Source organism: Canis lupus, chromosome X, assembly GCF_048164855.1.
Source record: "Canis lupus baileyi chromosome X, mCanLup2.hap1, whole genome shotgun sequence".
NCBI lineage: Eukaryota > Metazoa > Chordata > Mammalia > Carnivora > Canidae > Canis > Canis lupus.
In genome coordinates, this window is record NC_132876.1 from 54,229,794 (window position 1) to 54,254,025 (window position 24,232).

At 36.0% G+C, this 24,232-nt stretch overlaps 1 protein-coding gene and 1 pseudogene across 7 annotated transcripts in view; both read right to left on the minus strand.

Moving 5' to 3' along the window:
- DIAPH2 (diaphanous related formin 2) overlaps positions 1-24,232 on the minus strand; it is a 1,054,304-nt gene that overhangs the window by 947,471 nt on the left and 82,601 nt on the right. For 4 of the 7 annotated variants that reach the window (XM_072816463.1, XM_072816461.1, XM_072816460.1 and 1 more), the window contains 2 exons: positions 16,706-16,810; positions 2,797-2,817 (listed from right to left, as the gene is read on the minus strand). In XM_072816463.1, the coding sequence (XP_072672564.1) occupies positions 2,797-2,817; positions 16,706-16,810 (126 nt within the window). The remainder of the gene's footprint in view (positions 1-2,796; positions 2,818-16,705; positions 16,811-24,232) is intronic. The other 3 variants (XM_072816467.1, XM_072816462.1, XM_072816464.1) reach the window with 1 other exon arrangement.
- On the minus strand, positions 6,711-6,838 carry LOC140628979 (U4 spliceosomal RNA; annotated as a pseudogene).

The following is a 24,232-nucleotide window of genomic DNA, read 5'->3' on the forward strand; positions in this document are numbered from 1 at the left end:
AAACAAAACACTCGGACAAGATGAAACTTCTCCATGAACCATATATAGCCTTTTGGCCTGCCACTTTTCAACCATTTACTATGTATCTATAAAGCCCTATCTTTCTTTATTCTGTTTACACCTCTTTCACATTAGACCTAGTATTTTGAGTAAATGAGCTATGTTCATCAGGGAAGAAAGACATGTAAATGATTCATTATAATAAAATATGTTCAATATTGTAGTACAGCTATATAATGGTGCTATGGAAAGGAAGGAGTTATTTAGGACAAATTCTCCAAAGATTGACATGAAGCTTAATCTTGATAGATACTTAGGAGTTTTCTAGGCACTCTAAAGAAGAAAAGGGCATTCTAGCTCAAAGAAATAGGATATGCTTGATTTAGAGGTATTAAAGAGTAGGATATTAAGGAATTGCCAAGTACTCCTGTACAAATAGAGGACAGGCACATGTATGAATGAAGATGGAGATGAGATTAGAAAAAGGAGCAGGGTTAAGATCACAAAGGGCTATAGGATCCCGTTTCAAAGTTTTAAGGTGGGGAATCAGCAAGATGTATGGTAACAGTGTAGAACATGACATGAGCAAGGTTAGAGAGTGAATACCTAGAGACTACCTAGGAGGCTCTGGCAATCACAGGTGTGTTTAATGACTAATTAAGGGAGAGAGTTGAGAGTTAGGTAAGAGAAATAATCAACAGAACTTTAATTCCATTGGATATGGAGAAATCAGTAATATTTTACAAACTCTGGCATAAGCCATGCAGAGAACAAGCTAGCTTCAGTTCACATTAAAGTAAGCTCAAGATTCTTTTGAAGCCCAAAACTCTATTTAACCCCACCCTCCTACACCTAGCCTCCAATTTAAAACAGACCCTCATTGATTCACACACAAGTCTCCTAGTAGCCCTGGAAACAAATCTCTATCCTAATCCAGTATTTCTCAAAGCATCCTCTTCAGTCTACCTTAAGAGGATCTCCTGAGGTGCTTGATAAATATGTAGAGTTCTTGGCCCTATCCTAGAACCCAAGAGGGACAAAATTTGCATTTTTATACACTTTTTAATTTTAGAACAATTAGTCTAATGCAGCCTACCTGCTACTATCATATTTATTTTTCTCAAACCCTGCTTCCTTCATGTCACTTTCTTGTTCAAACTGATTTCTAATCTTCAAACTGGACTTCAAGAATATCTTTCAACTTAATTTTTCAAGCTTTCCAATATATATTCTCAACAAAGTCAACTTCATCTCTTGTTTGTCTCTTATCCACCCCCTATGCACACAGTTTGGTTCCTTCTCTAGGCCTCTGCATCAAATATTTCCACAACCTGAGAGCTGCTTTTGGTCTCACCTCCTATATCAAATCCAAGCCATAATAATTAAGGATTCTCAAAAATCTAGCTTAAATTCAGAAACTTACATGAACTTTTCTCTACTCTATGCCTACTTCTCTCTCCTGCTTATGAATTCCTACTACACTTACAATCAGCATGCACAATTTAAAGATTGACTCTTTCCATATGTATTGTTATATATGGAAATATATATATTGTTATATATATAAACTATAAGGTCTTAATGTTATTTTCCAGTCATCAATGAATCTAACATAATCGTTGGCACATATTAAGGACTAAAGAAATATTTGCTAATGTTTGAAATTACATCAAAATATTGATGGCTTTTTGCTCCTGGATGTCACATAAATTTAAAAAGAAAAAACAACTAAATCAATTTTTAAACGAAAAAAATATTAAATACATTCACTATTCTGAATAATATGGTACTTGATAATGGTAAAGATGTCTTCTGCCCTGGTATCTAAAGAAAGACTGCTTAGTCATGAAGACAAGGTATTTACAAATACCTCTCAATTTTAATACAGGACATTTTTGGTGTATTACATAATAGTATATCATGTCATTATGGCAATGAAATACAGTGCCTTGAGTATAAAATCTCTAAAAGACATGGGGGCACCTGCGTGACACAGCTGGTAAAGCATTCAACTCTTGGTTTCAGCTAAATTTGTGATATCAGAGTTGTGGGATCGAGCCCAGCACTTGACTCTGCACTTAGCACAGAGTCTGCTCAGGTTTCTCTCTCTCCCTCTTCCTCTCCCTCTGCCCCTCCTTCCACTCATGCTCTCTCTCTTTAAAATAAATAATCTTTTTTAAAATCTCTAAAATTCAGCAAGAAAAAGACCCTTAAAAAATAATGTACACCAATCACTTCAATTTCTCCATTTAATACCTGAACCTCAAAGAAATTACATGATGTGCCCAAAGTTATACAACCAATTAGTAGTATCTAATGAAGACAAAGACCTAGGCCTCTTTGACTGCACATCAAATGTTGCTTTCATTACACTATGAAATCAAAGTGAGGTACTAAAATTAAAGTAAGATACTTTAACAAGAATTCCTGCAAACATAAACCAAACTATGAGGAGTCTCTCTCTGCCATCCTAAGACACTGAGGTAAAACACTCAATTTCCTCAGAATCATAAAACTGAATCATAAAATTGTAACCTTAGGTATAACTCTAAAAAATAAATAAAACTTTCTAAAATAAAATATACAAGCATATACCAGTTCTAAAACATTTCCAAAAAGCACAGGAAAAATACTTACCATAGCCTACTTCTCATCACCTGATATTAATCATCTCACTACTTTGTAAAATATACTCCAAAAGAAAAACCAAACATATAAAAGACTATAAGCAAAACTTGCTCAATTTCCAAAAGCAAAAATTCATAACTAAGGGTAAAATACATCTTTTGTACTCACCATAACTTTACTTCCAACTATCTGCAAGCAGTGGTCAACGGAGAGTGGTTATGGTGTGTAAAAAAAAAAATTAAAAAAATAAAAAAAACACACAATAGCAACAATATTAGAAATCAGAAGCTTTTCACAGAAGTGTTTAGTAAATAGCTAACTATATGTATACATTTAATACTTTAGATCTAGAGGCTAAAACAAATATACCAGTATTAATTTCTACCATATTTCAAAAATATGTAGTCTGCAAAATAAGGATTCCCAAGTAAAAGACTATTACTGTTTGACGATTTTTTTAACTGTATTGTAATAGCCTAATATAGTATAATGTAAGTATCAACTGATGTAAAATTATGTGTAACCAAGCATCAGAAATTTTACCAACCCATAGCTACTCAAAAAACTTACCAATAAAAACTGAATTTTTTCTTTCCTCATTACAACAGATATATTAAGGCTGAAATAAGGCCCTTTAGAATATAAATGTTGCATTTAAAGTCACGCATTAAGAAAGGAATTCTAGGTTGAAAACAAATATTTTATATTATGATTTTAAGGTTTTTAATACTGTTTTGTATTATACTTGAAAATTATGAAGGAGATAGATTGCTTATGATTCTAGTTGTCTAGGTCATGCAAACATTTGTTATTAAAAGATCAGATAATATCATGTAACATGAAGACAAAGAAGTAATTATATGTGAACATGCACATCTTCACAAGGAGGTAACAGTTCAAAAACTGAAACTTTAATTGAGCTTTCCTAATAGATAAGAGATAATAGAATTTCTGAGAAGCTGAATTCTGTTTAAGAAAGCAAGAAGTAGGGCAGCCCCGGTGGCTCAGCGGTTTAGCGCTGCCTGCAGCCCAGGGCCTGATCCTGGAGACCCAGGATCGAGTCCCATGTCGGGCTCCCTGCATGGAGCCTGCTTCTCCCTCTGCCTGTGTCTCTGCCTCTCTCTCTCTCTCTCCTCTCTGTGTATTCTCATGAATGAATAAATAAAATATTAAAAAAAAAAAAAAGAAAGAAAGAAAGCAAGAAGTAGGTGCAGCCTGGGTACCTCAGCGGTTTAGCACCGCCTTCAGCCCAGGGCATGACCCGGGAGACCTGGGATTGAGTCCCATGTCAGGCTACCTGCATGGAGCCTGCTTCTCCCTCTACCTATGTCTCTGCCTCTCTCTCTCTCTCTCTCTCTCTCTCTGTGTCTCTCATGAATAAATAAATAAATCTTTTTTTTAATTTTAAAAATTAAGAAAAAGAAAGCAAAATTGAAATCATAGTCCTAACATAATTTTATGCCTAAGCCCAATTATAAATCAAATCGTTATCAGATTCCTACACTTAAATATCAGGCAATGTCCAAAAAAGAACTAATCTACAATCTAAAAACATTAATATTACAGCAGTTATTATCAATATTATCAATATTAACCAGCTAGTACTTTTTTTTTCCAGATAGTACTTTAAAAAGAAAAATAAAATACTGAAATCTCAGGAAGCATCCTAAGTTTTAAACAGGACACCACAAGACGCAAAAAGACAATGACAGTTGCCAAGCAAATTATTTCAGAGGAATACATGAATCTCCAAATAGATAAGCAGCTTTCTTAAATATTCATTCAATAGACTATTTAGAGGCAGTGATTGAATAAAAGCCTCTCTGGTGCCATCAACAGTCTTCTGAATTGAAAGATATGCTATAGACCTAACTTATTTCCCAACCAAAAAGACAGAGGTCTTATTTATCCCTTGTTTATACAGCACAGACATAAGACTAAAACAAGAATGCAAGCCTGTCTTAATTAAGGCAAGTCTATACTTAGTGAGACAACCAAAGTATAGCCCATTAGTAATTCATTATGATTCCAAAACGATTCTATTTAGCTAAAGCTCATATAGTGACCAGATTAGATTGCCTAAGGAAAGCTAAAAGAAACATGTCTGGTCGTGTTTGACTTCAATTGTTTCACCAGAGAAAGAAAATATCTGCTAATAGCAAAAGCTAAACTATAAGACATGTATACACACATAGAGAGATGTTCTGCAACCTTCAAATTACAAGTTCTGTAACTACATGTGTGAATCTAAAAATTCTACAGATATATTTGGTGTCACTATTTTAACTTATTTCCTATTAAGATTTTTTTCTAATTAATGATACCTCTCAATGGGTCATGTGTCTTCAAAAATGTAACTTCACATATTTTAAAATCTCAGCTTCAAAAATTGTTGAGTTACAAATAAACAAATTAGATTTAAGTTAGTAATAAAATAGTTTCTTAATATTCTAAAAAAGACAATGGCTTTTGGCAAATTGTTAGAATTTCAGTGACTTATTTTTCCTAAGATAGAACATACAGGATCTCCAAAATCACTGAGATATCATGCCTCTTTCAGGATTATGAATATGGGTGACAACGTTTATATTATTAACAAAGCTTGGTTTTCCATCTCTGAAAACACATGCTGGTGTTTTGAAAATCTAAATTCTTCCAGATTTTTGTGGCTAAATTATGACCATGTGCCAACTATTATAGGTCAGGTCTATAACCACACTTGATATAATGAGCAAATGAGTCCACCCTGAGCAGAGAAGAGGTTCTTCTCCACTCATTCATCACTGACAGACCTATTGTAGCTACTTTTTCCTTTAACACTCACACAATTCAATATTCTCTAACATGGAACCTTAACAAGAAAACACTAGGCAATAGCTTTTTCATCAGTATCTTTTAATTTCCTATATATTTTTATTCCATGCTTGTTTTAGCAAAGATAGTTACATAGCAAAGAATTCTCTGCTTTACTTTGTGCTGAGTGTGGAGCCAGACATGGGGCTCGATCTCATTACCCATGAGATCATGACCTGAGCTGAAACAAAGAGTTGGACACTTAACAGACTGTACCACCCAGGCATGTCCCTCCCCAGTAAAGATTTTTAAATAGTTTGTTTTTCCACATTAAAGCATGTTATACATTTTTTAACAAAACTTAATAATCACAGACATTTGTCAATTTTTTAGTCACCAAGCATCAGAACCTCTGTACCAAATATCTTTAATTCATTCCTCCAGATAAACTCTTTACCCTTCTTCACCTGTTATTTGCGCTACCAGTATAGCTGTATGGACTTTATTAACAGGTTTATATCTCTCTAGTTTCTAGTTAGGTTTCTCTAATAAGGAACGCTAGGAAATTAGAATGAGGTAGGGGAATGATGTGAACGTATATTTCCATTGGCTCTCTCCCTGAAAGATTGTCCCAAGCTGGCTGTCTTCAATTAAAACCACTGTTTCTTGCTCAGTGTTCCTTTGTAGGCTGCGAACGCTACCAAAATAGCTTAGGTGAAAATGAATTTTATTGGTTAAATCTGCATTTCCTAGTATTGTTTAATTTGTAACCACGGCAAAGCCAACCATTGTTTCACATTGCTGTTCCTTTGTCCATTTTTCTGTTAGGTCATGCAATTGTGGAGTGTCCCTAAAAATTCAGAATAACATTCTTTAGGGGTTGTATGCATTGCACATAACTTCTTTCACTCTTTGCTTGTCTTTTAAGTTCATTTATGAATCCTTTGTAATAAAATTTTACTTTTAATTCAATACTAAAAAAAAAAAATTCTTTCCTTTAAAAACAGGTCTTGAGCACAAACCTGTGCATTAGTTTCATCTTGCTTTACTGTCTGTATCCAGGAACCCAGGAGAATGATGGACATTTCCTACTGAGTTCATATTTTGTTTATTTTTCAATTCTATGCAAAATGATAAATGCAAGTGTTAAACGGGGAGATATATAATTTATGTTTAAAAGTAACTATAATTCTCACGTTTTATATGTGACTACAAAACATTCTCCATCAGGAACACTAGCCCTTTTTTTTACATCCAGATTAAAGTTTGGACTACATTTAAAGTATTTTCATGAAGAAGTGATTACAATCATATCTACTTTAAATGAAGAAACATTTTTTTAGGCTGACTTATTTATTAGCAACAATCACGCCTCGGATAAACCTCATTGGCTACGATACAGCCACTGTGCAAAGCTGAGACTGATGTATTTACTTTAAAGACTCTGCACACACACAAATGACTAGGGAGGGGGAGAATTTAAAGCAATGCCACATTGAAGGCAGAGCTGGATGTAGAACTCAATGCTATCACTCTGAGGTCACAAGCTGAGCTAAAAACAAGAAACAGAAGCTCCACTGACTAAACTACCCAGGCGCCCCAACTAGAAAACATTATTAAATAGTATATCAATATAATAAAATAGTACAAGATATACAAGGCATATCTAAAGCTTATTGAAAGCAGGATGGAAACCTTAGTTAAAACTAGGTAAAGAGGGGCAGTGCAAGACGGCAGAGGAGAAGGGTCGCCAAGTAACCTATCCCCACCAACTTAACTACATAACTTTCAAATCATCCTGAAAACCTACAAATTCAACCTGAGATTTAAAGAGAGAACAGCTGAAATGATACAGAGAGAAGAGTTTGCGCTTCTAACAAGTACAACTCATTTCAAGCCACTCTGCACTAAGCAAAATGTTTAGAAAAAACAACCCCCCACAAAAGAAAGAATCACAAACAGTATACTCTGCCACAGAGTTACAGAATTTGGATAACAATATGATGTCAGAAAGCCAATTCAGAAGCACAATTATAAAGCTACTGGTGACTCTGGAAAAAAGCATAATGGTATCAAGAGACATCATGACTGCAAAATTTAGATGTAATCTGACGGAAATTAAACATTAATTAAATGAGATGCAATCCAAACTGGAGGTCCTCACGATGATGGTTAAGGAGGTAGAAGAAAGAGTGAGTGACATGGAAGACAAGTAGATGGCAAGGATGGAAGCTGAGGAAAAAACAGAAAAACAATTAAAACACCGTAAGGAAAGGTTAAGGGAAATAAATGACAGCCTCAGAAGGAAAAATCTAGGTTTCACTTGGAGATTTAGGGGGTGCTGCAATGGAGAGAGGACCAGAAAGCATATTTCAACAAATCATAGCTTAGAACAACCCTAATCTGGGGACGGAAACAGGTATTCAGATCCAGAAGATGGAGACTTCTCCCCCTAATCAATAAAAACATTTCAACACCTGGAAATTTAACAGTGAAACTTGCAAATTCCAAAGATAAAGAGAAAATCCTTAAAACAGCAAGAGACAAGGGATCCCTAACTTACATGGGGAGAAATATTAAATTAACAGCAGACATCTCCACAGACACCCGACAGGCCAGAAAGGGATGGCAGGATATATTCAGGGTCCTAAACGAGAAGAAACTGCAGCCAAGAATACTTTATCCAGCAAGGCTCTCATTCAGAACAGAAGGAGAGATAAAGAGCTTCCAAGATAGGCAGAAACTGAAAGAATATGTGACCACCAAACCAGCTCTGCAAGAAATATTAAGATGGACTCTGGAAAAGAAAGAGGAACTCCAAGGAAACAATCCAAAAACAAGGACTGAATAGGTATCATGATGACACTAAATTCATATCTTTAACAGTAATTCTGAACGTGAATACGCTTAATGACCCCATCAAAAGGTGCAGGGTTTCAGACTGGATAAAAGTGCAAGACCCATCTATTTGCTGTCTACAAAACTCATTTTAGACCTAAGGACGCCTACACCTACAAATAAAAGGTTGGGACCATTTACCATTCAAATGGTCCTCAAAAGAAAGCAGGGGTAGCCATCCATATATCATATGAATTAAAGTTTATCCCAAAGACTGTAGTAAGAGATGAAGAGGGACACTATATCATACTTAAAGAATCTATCCAACAAAAGGACCTAACAATCATCAATATTTATACCCTAAATGAGGGAATGCCAACTATATCAATCAATTAATAACCAAAGTGAAGACATATTTAGATAATAATACATTATACTTGGTGACTTGAACACAGCACTTTATATAATCAACAAATCTTCTAAGCACAACATCTCCAAAGAAACAGGAACTTTAAATGATACACTGAACCAGATGGATTTCCCAGATATTTACAGAACTTTATATCCAAACGCAACTGAATACACATTCTTCTCGACTGCACATGGAACTTTCTCCAGAATAGACCACAGACTGGGTCACAAATAAGTTATTAACTGATACCAAAAGATTGGGATTGTCCCTTGTATATTTACAGACCACGAAACTTTGAAACTTGAACACAATCACAAGAAGAAATTTGGAAGAAGCTTAAACACCCGGAACTTAAAGAGCATCCTGCTAAAAGATGAAAGAGTCAACCAGGAATTTAGATAAGAAATAAAAAGATTCATGGAAACTAATGAGAATGAAGATATAACCCTTCAAAATCTTTGGAATACGGCAAAATCAGTCCTAAGAGGGAAAAACATCATAATACAAACCTCCTTCAAAAAAATGGAAAAAACTCAAATACACAAGCTACCCTCACACATAAAGGAACTTGAGAAAAAACAGCAACTAAAACCTACACCAAGCAGAAGAAGAGATTTAATAAAGATTCATGCAGAACTCAAATAAATAGAGACCAGAAGAACTGTAGAACACATCAACAAAACGAGTTGGTTGTTTCAAAGAGTTAATAAGATAGATAAACCATTAGCCACCCTTATTAAAAAAAAAGAGAGAGAGAGAGAGAAAAGACTCAAATTAATAAAATCACGAATGAAAAGGGAGACATCACAATCATACCAAGGAAATACAAACAATTTTAAAAACTTATTTTGAGCAGCTATACACCAATAAATTAGGATACCTAGAGGAAATGGATGCATTTCTGGAAAACCACAAACTACCAAAACTGGAACAGGAAGGAATAGAAAACCTGAACTGGCAAATAACCAGGGAGGAAATTGAAGCAGTCATCAAAAACCATCTAAGACACAAAGGTCCAGGTCTAGATGGTTTCCCAGGGGAATTCTATGAAACATTTAAAGAAACTATACCTATTCTACCCATGCTGTTCCAAAAGATATAAAGGGAGGGAATAATTCCAAACTCCTTTTATGAGGCCAGTATCACCTTAATTCCCAAAACAGACAAAGACTCCGCCAAAAAGAATTATAGACCAATATCCCTGATGAACACAGATGCAAAAATTCTCAACAAGATACTAGCCAATAGGATCCAACAGAACATTAAGAAAGTTATTCACCAGACCAAGTAGAATTTATCCCCAGGGATCCCTGGGTGGCGAAGCGATATGGCGCCTGCCTTTGGCCCAGGGCGCGATCCAGGAGACCCTGGATCGAATCCCACGTCGCGCTCCCGGTGCATGGAGCCTGCTTCTCCCTCTGCCTGTGTCTCTGCCTCTCTCTCTCTCTGTGTGACTATCATAAATAAATAAAAATTAAAAAAAAAAAAAAAAAAAGGATTTATCCCTGGGATGCAAGGCTGGTTCAACACTCGTAAAACAATCAACGTGATAGTTTATATCAACAAGAGAAAAAACAAAAACCATATGATCCTCTCAATAGATGCAGAGACAGCATTCGATAAAATACAGCACCCATTCCTGATCAAAACTCTTCAGAGTATAGGGATACAGGGAACATTCCTCAGCATCTTCAAAGCCATCTACGAAAAGCCCACAGCAAATATCATTCTCAATGGGGAAACACTGGGAGCCTTTCCCCTAAGATCAGGAACAAGACAGGGATGTCCACTCTCACCATTGCTATTCAAGGTAGTACTAGAAGTCCTAGCCTTAGCAATCAGACAACAGAAAGACATTAAAGGCATTCAAAATGGCAACGAAGAAGTCAAACTCTCTCTCTTTGCAGATGACATAATACTGTACATAGAAAACCCAAAAGACTCCACCACATGATTGTTAGAACACATATAACAATCCGGCAGTGTGCCAGGAATCAAAATCAATGCCCAGAAATCAGTGGCATTTCTATACACTAACAATGAAACTGAAGAAAGAGCAATTAAGGAGTCAATCCCATTTACAATTGCACCCAAAAACATAAGATACCAAGGAATAAACCTAACCAAAAAGGTAAAGTATCTATACCCTGAAAACTACAGAACACTTCTGAAAGAAACTAAAGTAGACACAAATGGAAAAATATTCCATGCTCATGGATTGGAAGAATTAATACTGTGAAAATGTCTATGCTACCCAGGGCAATTTACACATTCAATGCAATCCCTAACAAAATATCATGAACTTTCTTCAGAAAGTTGGAAAAAATCATCTTAAGATATCCGTGGAATCAGAAAAGAACCGAAATAGCCCGGGGAATACTGAAAAAGAAAATCAGAACCGGTGGCATCACCATGCTGGATATCAGGTTTTAGTACAAAGCTGTGGTCATCAAGACAGTGTGGTACTGGCACAAAAGCAGACACATAGATCAATGAAACAGAATAGAGAACCGGGAATGGGCCCTCAAATCTCTGATCAACTAATATTCGACAAAGCAGGAAAGACTATCCACTGGAAAAAGGACACTATCTTCAATAAACGGTGCTGGGAAAATTGGACAGCCACGTGCAAAAGAATGAAACTGGACCATTCTCTTACACCATACGCAAAGAGAAACTCAAAATGAATAAAATATCTAAATGTGAGACAAGAATCCATCAGAATCCTCGAGGAGAACACAAGCAACACCCTTTTTGAACTTGGCCACGGTACCTTCTTGCAAGATACATATGAAGGCAAGGGAAACAAAAGCAAAAATGAACTATGGGACTTCATCAAGATAAGAAGCTTCTGCACAGCAAAAGAAACAGTGAACAAAACTAAAAGACAACCTACAGAATGGGAGAAGATATTTGCAAATGACCTACCAGAAAAAGGGCTAGTATCCAAGATCTATAAAAAACTTATTAAACTCAACAGCAAAGAAACAAACAATCCAATCATGAAACGAGTAAAAAACATGAACAGAAATTTCACAGAGGAAGACATAGACATGGCCAACAAGCACACGAGGAAATGCTCCGCATCACTTTCCATCAGGGAAATACAATCAAAACCACAATGAGATACTACCTCACACGAATAAAAATTTTGAAAATTAACAAGACAGGAAACAACAAATGCTAGGAAGGATGTGGAGAAAGGGGAATCCTCTTGCACTGTTGGTGGGAATGTGACCTGGTACAACCACTCTGGAAAACTGTGTGGAGGTTCCTCAAAGAGTTAAAAATAGATATGCCCTACGACCCAGCAATTACACTGCTGGGGATTTACCCGAAAGATACAGATATAGTGAAATGGCAGGACACCTGCACCCCGATAGCAGCAATGTCCACAATAGCCAAACTGTGGAAGGAGCCTCGGTGTCCATCGAAAGATGAATGGATAAAGAAGATGTGGTCTATGAATACAATGGAATATTACTCAGCGATTAGAAACAACAAATACCCACCATTTGCTTTGACGTTAATGAAACTGGAGGGTATTATGCTGAGTGACATAAGTCAATCAGAGAAGGAGAAACATTATATGGTCTCAGTCATTTGGGGAATATAAAAAATAGTAAAACGGAATTAAGGGGAACGGAGAAAAAATGAGTGGGAAATATCAGAAAGGGAGACAGAACATGAGATATTCCTAACTCTGAGAAACGAACAAGGGGTGATGGAAAGGGAGGTGGGTAGGGGATGGGGGTGACTGGGTGACGGGCACTGAGGGGGGCACTTGATGGGATGAGCACTGGGTGTTATGCTATATGTTGGCAAATTGAACTCCAATAAAAAAAAAAGAGAAAAAAAAGGAAATACAAATCAAAACCAGAATGAGATACCACCTCACATGAGTAAGAATTGTGAAAATTAACAAGACAGGAAACAACAAATGCTGGGAAGGATATGGAGAAAAGGAACCCTCTTGCACTGTTGGTGGGAATGTGACCTGGTACAGCGACTCTGGAAAACTGTGTGGAGGTTCCTCAAGAGTTAAAAATAGAACTGCTCTACATCCCAACAATTGCACTGCTGGGGATTTCCCCCAAAGATGCAGATGCAGTGAAATGGCAGGACACCTGCACCCTGATGTTTATAGCAGCAATGTCCACAATAGCCAAACTGTGGAAGGAGCCTCGGTGTCCATTGAAAGATGAATGGAGGAAAATTAACAAGGCAGGAAACAACAAATGTTGGAGAGGATGCGGAGAAAAGGGAACCCTCTTACACTGTTGGTGGGAATGTGAACTGGTGCAGCCACTCTGGAAAACTGTGTGGAGGTTCCTCAAACAGTTAAAAATATACCTGCCCTACGACCCAGCAATTGCACTGTTGGGGATTTACCCCAAAGATACAAATGCAATGAAACGCCGGGACACCTGCACCCCGATGTTTCTAGCAGCAATGGCCACGATAGCCAAACTGTGGAAGGAGCCTCGGTGTCCAACGAAAGATGAATGGATAAAGAAGATGTGGTTTATGTATACAATGGAATATTACTCAGCTATTAGAAATGACAAATACCCACCATTTGCTTCAACGTGGATGGAACTGGAGGGTATTATGCTGAGTGAAGTAAGTCAGTCGGAGAAGGACAAACATTATATGTTCTCATTCATTTGGGGAATATAAATAATAGTGAAAGGGAAAATAAGGGAAGGGGGAAGAAATGTGTGGGAAATATCAGAAAGGGAGACAGAACGTAAAGACTGCTAACTCTGGGAAACGAACTAGGGGTGGTAGAAGGGGAGGAGGGCGGGGGGTGGGAGTGAATGGGTGACAGGCACTGGGTGTTATTCTGTATGTTAGTAAATTGAACACCAATAAAAAAAATAAATAAATAAATAAAATAAAAAATAAATAAATAAATAAATAAAAAAGAAAGATGAATGGATAAAGAAGATGTGCTCTATATATACAATGGGATATTACTCAACCATTAGAAATGACAAATACCCACCATTTGCTTCAACGTGGATGGAACTGGAGGGTATTATGCTGAGTGAAGTAAGTCAATTGGAGAAGAACAAACATTATATGGTCTCATTCATTTGGGGAATATAAAAAATAGTGAAAGGGAATAAAGGGGAAAGGAGAGAAATTGATTGGAAAATATCAGTGAGGGTGAGAGAACATGAAAGACTCCTAACTGGGATCCCTGGGTGGTGCAGCGATTTGGCGCCTGCCTTTGGCCCAGGGCGTGATCCTGGAGACCCGGGATCGAATCCCACATCGGGCTCCCGGTGCATGGAGCCTGCTTCTCCCTCTGCCTGTGTCTCTGCCTCTCTCTCTCTCTCTCTCTCTGTGACTATCATAAATAAATAAAGAAAAGAAAAAAAAAAAAAAAGACTCCTAACTCATGGAAACGAACAAGGAGTGGTGGAAAGGGAATTGGGCGGGGGTTTGGGTGACTGGGTGACAGGTACTGATGGGGGCACTTGATGAGTTGAGCACTGGGTGTTATGCTATACGTTGCCAAATCGAACTCCAATAAAAAATTATACAAAAAAAAAACACAAATATGTAAACAGCCACATATTGAGCTATAGTTTATGCAAATATTATTGTCATGATCATGAAAATGTCAAAGGTAAGAGGACTGTCACTGAATGGCATCACTCTCACCTTCAAAAGGAAAGTACATAAGCAATTTTCTTAGTTTTAACAACAAAAATCATAATACAATTTAACGTCTCTCCAAGATATGAAAGCTTTAAAACATGTTGATCAAGAGGCTTTCTTTTATCATAACATTTGGTACATGAAAAAATAATAGCAAATAAAATGTATAAATTTGAGTCTCTAATAAAAGTGCTATATGCATGTCAGGTGCTCATATGTATGCTGAATGAAACAAATAAGGGTCATATACTAAATAGTAAGTACTGATTTTGAGGCTAATGCCTGAAACAGAATTTTCAAGTCTTATGAGAAACATTCTATTTCCATCTTTCGAATAAAGCAATTCAAAGAGCTCATCCAATATTTATCCCAATTTCAGCATTTGAATGTGCAAAATGAGTCCATAACCTAAAGTTTACATGTCTTTGGTCAGCTGAAGAGGAAACAATATGAGAACAAATAAAAACAAGTTCTACATAGAGTAAAAATCAAAATGTTAAAGAATAAGAGCTTTGTAAAATTTTCATCATATTTAATCCCTCTTATGTAATCAAAAACGACAAATGAGCCAGAAACACTAACAAAATGTTACCATTAAAAATACCACATGATTATTCATATATTATTATCTGTACTTTGCATTCAGATTTAGTTATATAAATTTACTAGTGTATTTGCTTTTAGGTATTTGAAAAATAACACTAATGTACACCCTGCATTTCCTAACACATTTTACTGTGAACAATAACTTGAGTGTAAAATAAAAAGAGATTTATCACAATTTCAAAGTAAGACCCTTTGCTTCACCAAAATCTATTGAAAACAGCACTCGTGGTAAATTTCACATGATTTGGAACATATTTCTGACCTTGGATATGAGGAGCAAAGTAAAATACATGCTGTTGCCCTGCTCTGGCTGAGCTGGACTGTGTTATGTTTAAATAATTCAGCATTCAGATTCAGCTTGCTTAAACAACAATATGAAATCAATACAATTGTAGAATTTAGGGTAACATGCATTAATAATTCCCATTTCAATTACTGTACTGAAGTAGTAGTAACAGGATAGCCAAATAATTTTAGAATATTTTTTCCAATGGAATAATTTTCCAAGCAATTATTTTCTTTACTGGCCAAGTTTGTAATTTAAAATATGTATTTTTGGGATGCCTGGATGGTTCAGTGGTTGAGCATCTGCCGTCAGCTCAGGGCATGATCCCAGGGTCCTGGGATTGAGTCCCACATTGGCCTCCCTAAGGGGAGCCTGCTTCTCCCTCTGCCTATGTCTCTGCCTCTCTTTCTGTGTCTCTCATGATAAATTTAAAAAATCTTTAAAAGTATAAAACTAAAATAATATTAAAAAATATTTTTACATGTAAATGAATGTGTTATATTATTTATATACACATATAATATACATACCACACAATCAAAATCTGTGTTTGTATATGTATATGTACACAGATATATAAAATGTTACATGTATATATGTGTCTATATACATACAACATATATACACATATACAGTGATTCTATGAACTCTAGCTGTATAAAGCTTTTTCCTTACAGAAATGTAAAAGATACATTTCACCATTTCAAAAATACATTTTTTTCTTACAAAAAGAAATCAAACCTGATGTCTATTTTTGGAAGCAGCTTAAGAAGTAAACAAAGCCATATATCCCATTAAAACACTAAAGTTTCTCCTGCTGAACACAAGTCTTTTGAAACTCATACAGATTTCATTAAAGCTCATTCCTATTAAGCACCTTATTATATTAAATTATATTATATTAATTATACTAAGTTAAGCTGTACAATAACCATTATGAGGTAGTTTATATAGTTAGCACCACATAAAATAATAAAAAACTAAAACAGCATATTAAAAATATTAAATTTAAAATTTTTTAATTAAAATTAAAAATTAAAATTAAATTAAATTAAAAATTTCATGCAAGAAGAAACCAAACATATAGCTTAAATGTAAACTTAGTTAAAACTTGTGACTAGCCTATGTTTGTGGCTTCTCCTTCAAAATTCAAAATTTTCATAAAACAAACAGTATATGTGGTGGAATTACTGCAAATTTCTGTCAATTTTTAGGATGTACAAAAAACTACTGCTCCAAAACTCGTTGGATTAACTCAGAGCCTTCTATCCTAAGTCTGTATTGTTTAATAAGTCTAATTGTAAGCAGTTTTTAAATATATACCAAATGTGTAAAAATACACATAAGTGTTTTTTTCTTAATAATCTATAGAAGTACAGTGAGACAAGAACTTGAAGAGCTGAGGTTTATTTAATTTTGAGCAGATAATGCTAAACTCATTATGGTAGTGCTGGGGAAGTGTCACTACTTACAGATTTGGCAGTAGCAGAAATATACTGGACAACCATCTCACGCTTGGTGGTAAAATCTTTGTTTCGTAAAGGAGCTTTTCGTTCTTCATTAAGGTTCATGTCCTCCTATTAGAAAGAACATCTATGATAAGTGTTTAAAAATTGCTGCTTGAATTTCAAAAGTGATTAATAAATACTAATATTCTCTTTTAAAATCATAAGTCCTGCTGTAACTACCAACAACTACCACCTCATTTTGGTGGATACTTCACTATTATTTCTTATTTCAGTTTTTACCATAACATTGTATAAATTTTACCATATATTAATGGTTTATATCTCTACCTAGTCAACCAATGAGCAGAATGAAAAAATGTTTTTAAACTATTCCACAGAATAAACTGGCAGCTATTTTGTAGCATACATCAGATAACCTTAGCACAGATATTAATTTATCCTGATAGCAAAAATAAACAAACAATTTACCATTTGGCATATTCTCCCTTAAGATCACTATTATCTAGAAGAACAAATATGACTTTTAAAGTAATAGGAAATATCTATCTACAATATGTCACTGAAGAAAAGTTCTTGAGAAGTTGCTGGATTCTGAAAGCAAAAAAAGAAAATCAAAAATATAATCAGCTGTGTTTGGATGACAAAAATTACTCAATAAAGGAAAAAATATTAAGTTACAAGAAATGGTTTGAGATTCAATAAGCTTCAATTTGACTGGGAATCTAAAAATTAAAAAAAAAAAAAAAAAGGGATCCCTGGGTGGTGCAGCGGTTTAGTGCCTGCCTTTGGCCCAGGGCATGATCCTGGAGACCGGGGATCAAATCCCACGTCAGGCTTCTGGTACATGGAGCCTGCTTCTCCCTCTGCCTGTGTCTCGGCCTCTCTCTCTCTCTCACTGTGTGCCTATCATAAATAAATAAAAATTAAAAAAAAATTGACTGGGAATCTTCCTTTATTACATGATACCCACACATATAACATTGTCACTGGACAAATTATTTTTCTTCACTTTGAAATTATACTAACCCTTACAACACAGGATGAATGGCAAATAACCAGGGAGGATTATTTGCAGTTTAGCGCCTGCCTTCAGCCCAGGGTGTCATCCTGGAGTCCCGGGATCGAGTCCCCATCAGGCTCCCTGCATGGAGCCTGTTTCTCCCTCTGCCTGTGTCTCTTCCTCTCCCTCTCTTTGTGTGTCTCTCATGAATAAATAAAATCTTATTTAAAAAACCCTTACAACATATTAAGACATTAATAAAGGATCACAAAACCAAGGTGGAAATGTCTATGATTCAAAATGCAGCATCAGGAGAACTTGGATGGCCTTGTTGGTTGAGCATCCAAATCTTGATTTCAGCTCAGGTCATGATCTCAGGGTCCTAAAATGGAGTCCTGCATCAGGCTCTGTGCTCAGCAGAGTCTGTTTGAGATTCTCTCTCTCCCTTTGTCTCGCCCCCAACTCACATTCTATGTATATAAATAAATCTTTAAAAAAGCAACATCAAATGAAAAAACAACAGGCAGAATGGGTGAAAATGTTTCCAAATCATTTATCTGATAAGGGACTTATATCCATAATATATAAAGAACTCTCACAAATCAACAATAAAAAGAGAACCCAACAACAAATGGGCAAAGGATCTGAACAGACATTTCTCTAAAGAAGATATACAAATGGCTAGTAAGCACATGATGTTCAGTATCAATATTCATTATAGAAGTACAATCAAAATGAGACATCACCTCACTTGCACTAGGATAGATAAGATACAAAAAGATGATAATAGGAAACATTGGTAAGGATATGGAGAAACTGGGCCCCTCACACACTGCTGGTAAGAATGTGAAATGATATAGCCCATTTCAAAAATAGTCTAGCAGTTCCTCAAAAAGATACACATAAACTTACCACATGGCCCAGCTTATACAAAAAAAAAAAAAAAAGAAAGAAAGAAAGAAATATGTCCACACAAAAATTTGCACATGAATGTTCACAGCAGAAGCATCAAAGAGTGGGAACAATCCAAATGTCCCTCAAGTGATGAATGGATAAACAAATGTGGTATGTCCAGACAATGCAATATTCAGTCATAAAGAATAACCAAGTACTGATAAATGCTATAGCATGAATGAAACTTGAAATCACATATGCTAAGTGAAAGAAGCCAGTCACAAAAGACCACACATTGTATGATTACACTAAATGCCCAGAATTGGCAAATCTATACAGAAAGAAAATAAATTAGTGGTTGCCACAGGCAGGGGACGGGGAATAGGAGAATTGGGGTATGACTGCTGATGGGTATGGTGTTTTTTTGGAGTGATAAAAATGTTCTAAAATTGACTGTTGTGATAGCTTCATAACTCTTAGAATATACTAAAAAACACACTGAAATGTTTAAGACGGTGAATTTTACAGTATGTGATTTATATTTCAATTTTTTTTTAAATCAGTATTTTTTCTTTTTATTCTCTTAATAATTCTGGCCATTACTATTTTTTTAATAAAGGAAAGTAATGAGCAAAAATAAAATCAACATTAAAGACTCATATGTAAGAATGTGAGGGGGAGAAAAGGATCCATGAAAAGAAATAAAGCTGCATCTACTATAGAATACTAACTTCAGTGACAGCAAGAATCTCTTGATCTATTCTTGCATACATTGCAGTGACTCCTATGATGTGTTCACAGTCAACACCTATACATTTTATTTATATATAACAGGATCCTCCTTACTAATCACCTCTTTCACTGTCTCTACCCCTATCTTTCCTATCATATATCCTTAATTCTCATTTGTATATTGGCCTTCTGACTTGAAGACAGAAGACATTTTTTTTCCTCTCCCTCACTCATAGATAGGCTAGATCTAGCATTGTTGAGTCAAAGCAGAAGCAGAGAAACAAGGCTGGATAGCATTTTTAATGTAGCCCACAGATGCTCACGTATGCCCTGATTTGATTTCAACTAACAGAAAACCTACTACCTCACAGTCAGCCCATCTCATATTAGGGAAGTATAATTTTAGCCAAATTTTTCTTTAGAAGACTTAATGCGCAACAAAATAGAATAGTCAAAGTTGCAGGACTGGGTCATTATTTATTTCTTCTCTACTTTCTAAATATTGAATCACTTACTGACTGGAAATGTGCCATGCACCAAGGACTCTGTATGCTAAGCTGGCTATGGGAGTGCAAGTTGAAAGAAAGCTTGTAGCCACAAACTAAATGAATTCTTTATGCAGCACTTAGAACAATGCCTGATACATAGTCAACGCTATCTTTGTTAAATAAATAAAAATAAATAATTCATGATCTAGTAGGGAAAACATATATGCAATTATAATAGAGGCATGTAGGGCAGCCCCCGTGGTGCAGCGGTTTAGCGCCACCTGCAGCCTGGGGTGTGATCCTGGAGACCAGGGATCGAGTCCATGTCGGGCTCCCTGCATGGAGCCTGCTTCTCCCTCTGCCTGTGTCTCTGCCTCTCTGCCATTCTCTCTCTCTGTATGTCTCTATGAATAAATAAATAAAATCGTTAAAAATAATAATAATAATAATAGAGGCATGTATGTGATGCTTTGGGAACACAGATGATAGATGGAAAGATCAGAGAAGTTTTTACCAGGATTTGGGTCTTAAAGAATGAGAAAAATTTTAGTGAAGTCTATAAGAATAGCTAGGAAACCATAGTGTCTTCTGTCATATTTGGCTTCTCAGTATCATTTAAACACACTCTCTACATTTTAATACATCCTCTCAGTGTCAGTCCCACCAAACCAAAGAAGAATCCATAAAAACTACTTTTGCCAGACTCCCTTATGACTAGAGTACAGAGATATGGCTTAGTTTCCACCAATGAAATGCATTTACAGGTTTTGTAGATTCAAAAATGAACTATATAAGGAAGCAGGCCACAAGTAAGCAATCCATTTTGCTGGCATGGATGGCAATACAGGAGATATGGTTATGGAATTGATGGCTGCAGCTGTGTGTTTTTTATCACAACAGTTTGACCAAGTGGTTCTGGGATGGCAATAGCCCTTCACTGGACCAAATTTCAGTTGTGTGGTTCTGAAAGTTATTCCTGTATTATCTGAAGCCTGTTTCTATAACCCTCCTGACCCAAGAGCTACCTAGTATCTCTAAATAATAGTCAGTTATATATAACTAGCCAGAACAGCTTCTCTTTCATTCAATAATTTGGGCTACTAAAGTAATTCAAGTGACTAGTGATAAGAGTGTGACCTAAGAAGATGCAAGTCAGACTAGGCAAAGGTTAACAAACTAAAAAACCATGTAAATGTTATTTAAAGGCATCATTCTCTCCTTCAGGCTAAAGTGTACCTGTCTGCTTCAATTATTTTAATTTGACATGGCTTAGTGTTCGTAATTATTTTTCTCAAATACTCTGTGGTTTGATCAATGCAAGGAAGGAAAGGACTACCACGTCCCACATCTTGAAATACCTTACCTCTATTAATTCAGCGTCTGATTTTATGATCTTATTGTCCAGCACATCATTCTGCTGACTCACAGTGTTTCCATCAAAACCCCTAAGCACTGCTTGCATATGCTAGGCTAGGTTTCTGGTTAAATTATAGTCTTTGACAAATGTGGTTAGCATAAATCTGCATCTCCCAAGTAGAATCAACTCTGGAATGCCAACAAGATTGAGTGTCTGTATCTGTACACCTCACAACCAAGCATAAGAGTGTGGAATTGCCACATCTGGCAGTCTCTAGGTAGACAGTTGACTCTTCCTCAAGTGATATTTCTACATTATAATGTGCCTCCGTTTAATTTTTAATGGCATATACTGCTAAGATCATACCATCAGAGTACAATCATGGAAGTAGGCAAAATAAGGAGGATATGAGACTATAGGCTTAAAATAATGTTGTTAGGTTTAAGTATGCTCATGCACACTAAGCCTGGTTTATATTAACTAGCTTTCAAAGACTGCTTTAATAACGCAAGGTTGTTTGTAGTTTTCCTACATATACTATGATATTACACGTTTCCATTACTTCATTCATGATGATGTTCTCTCTGCCTAGAATGCTCTCATTTTCACCACCCTCTCCCCATTCCTAACCCTTATCCCATCTCATCCCACCCACCCCACCTAAATCCTTATCTGGTTAACTATGAATCCTTCCAATTTATCTTCAAATTTATCCCTGAAATACCTAATTTAGAAATGACTATCTACATTCTATTCTTCAATATTAAAACCTATATTATAGCACTTAAACTGAAACTATCTGATAAATCCACCTCCCCTAAATTCCAAGCTAATTTGAAAGTACAAAGTAAAGCCAAAGTTGTTCCTGGAATGACTAAACACTTAATAAATATGTGTTAAACCAATGTGGTATTTAGGAACTTTTCTCTAAATATTTTAATTTGATTTACAGCAACTGACATTTTTTATACTTATATTTTGGTTACAAAGTTTGATTAGGAATAGGTATCATTCATAGGAACAGAAGAGACCACAATGACTCATTTTATTCTTAGAGAAATAAGATGCATACTCCTAATTAGGCAGCTAATATTTAAAATCATTACCTCCAACTTTATAATACAATCATTCAACTAAATACAGCAATACTCATTATGCAATATTAATTCTAAACAATATAACTGAACAAGAAACTCTTCTAAACTCACTAGTTCTTAAAGTACTCAAAACACAAAAGCAAGTTTACATTAGAACATTTAGTTAGTACTTCCACAATACATGAGAAAAATATAGTACTTTGTAGCTACAAAAAATGTTGCTTAAAGTCTAAATATTTGACCACCTATATTTTAAAGCTGTATTTGTATTTTTTGTTTTTTTTTAATAAATTTATTTTTTATTGGTTCAATTTGTCAACATACAGAATAACACCCAGTGCTCCTCCCATCAAGTGCCCACCTCAGGGCCCGCCACCCCGGCACCCCCACCTCCCGCCCACCTCCCCTTCCACTACCCCTAGTTTGTTTCCCAGAGTTAGGAGTCTTCCATGTTCTGTCTCCCTTTCTGATATTTCTCACTTATTTTTTCTCCTTTCCCCTTTATTCCCTTTCACTATTTTTTATATTCCCCAAATGAATGAGACCATATAATTTTTGTCCATCTCCAATTGACTTATTTCACTCAGCTTAATACCCTCCAGTTCCATCTACGTCGAAGCAAATGGTGGGTATTTGTCATTTCTAATGGTTGAGTAATATTCCATTGTATACATAAACCACATCTTCTTTATCCATTCATCTTTCGATGGACAGAGGCTCCTTCCACAGTTTGGCTATTGTGGACATTGCTGCTATAAACATTGGGGTGCAGGTGTCCCGGCATCTCACTGCACCTGTATCTTTGGGGTAAATCTCCAGCAGTGCAATTGCTGGGTCGTAGGGCAGATCTACTTTTTAACTCTTTGAGGAACCTCCACAGTTTTCCAGAGTGGCTGCACCAGTTCACATTCCCACCAACAGTACAAGAGGGCTCCCCTTTGTCCACATACTCTCCAACATTTGTGGTTTCCTGCCTTGTTAATTTCCCCCATTCTCACTGGTGTGAGGTGGGATCTCATTGTGGTTTTGATTTGGATTTCCCTGATGGCAAGTGATGCAGAGCATTTTCTCAGGTGCTTGTTGGCCATGTCTGTGTCTTCCTCTGTGAGATTTCTGTTCATGTCTTTTGCCCATTTCATGACTGGATTGTTTGTTTCTTTGCTGTTGAGTTCAACAAGTTCTTTATAGATCTTGGAAACTAGCCCTTTATCTGATACATCATTTGCAAATATCTTCTCCCATTCTGTAGGTTGTCTTTTAGTTTTGTTGACTGTATCCTTTGCTGTGCAAAAGCTTCTTATCTTGATGAAGTCCCAAGAGTTCATTTTTGCTTTTGTTTCTTTTGCCTTCGTGGATGTATCTTGCAAGAAGTTGCTATGGCCAAGTTCAAAAAGGGTGTTGCCTGTGTTCTCCTCAAGGATTTTGATGGAATCTTGTCTCACATTTAGATCTTTCATCCATTTTGAGTTTATCTTTGTGTATGGTGCAAGGGAGTGGTCTAGTTTCATTCTTCTGCATGTGGATGTCCAATTTTCCCAGCACCATTTATTGAAGAGACTGTTTTTTTTTTTTTCCAGTGGATAGTCTTTCCTCCTTGGTCGAATATTAGTTGACCATAAAGTTGAGGGTCCACTTCTGGATTCTCTATTCTGTTCCATTGATCTATGTGTCTGTTTTTGTGCCAGTAACACACTGTCTTGAGGACCACAGCTTTGTAGTACAACCTGAAATCTGGCATTGTGATGCCCCCAGCTATGGTTTTCTTTTGTAAAATTCCCCTGGCTATTCGGGGTCTTTTCTGATTCCACATAAATATTAGGATGATTTGTTCCAACTCTCTGAAGAAAGTCCATGGTATTTTGATAGGGATTGCATTAAATTAAAGCTATATTTGTAAACACAAAACCATTTATTTTCCTTCAAGCATGATGCAATGTTAGTATTACAGATAAATTGACTTCT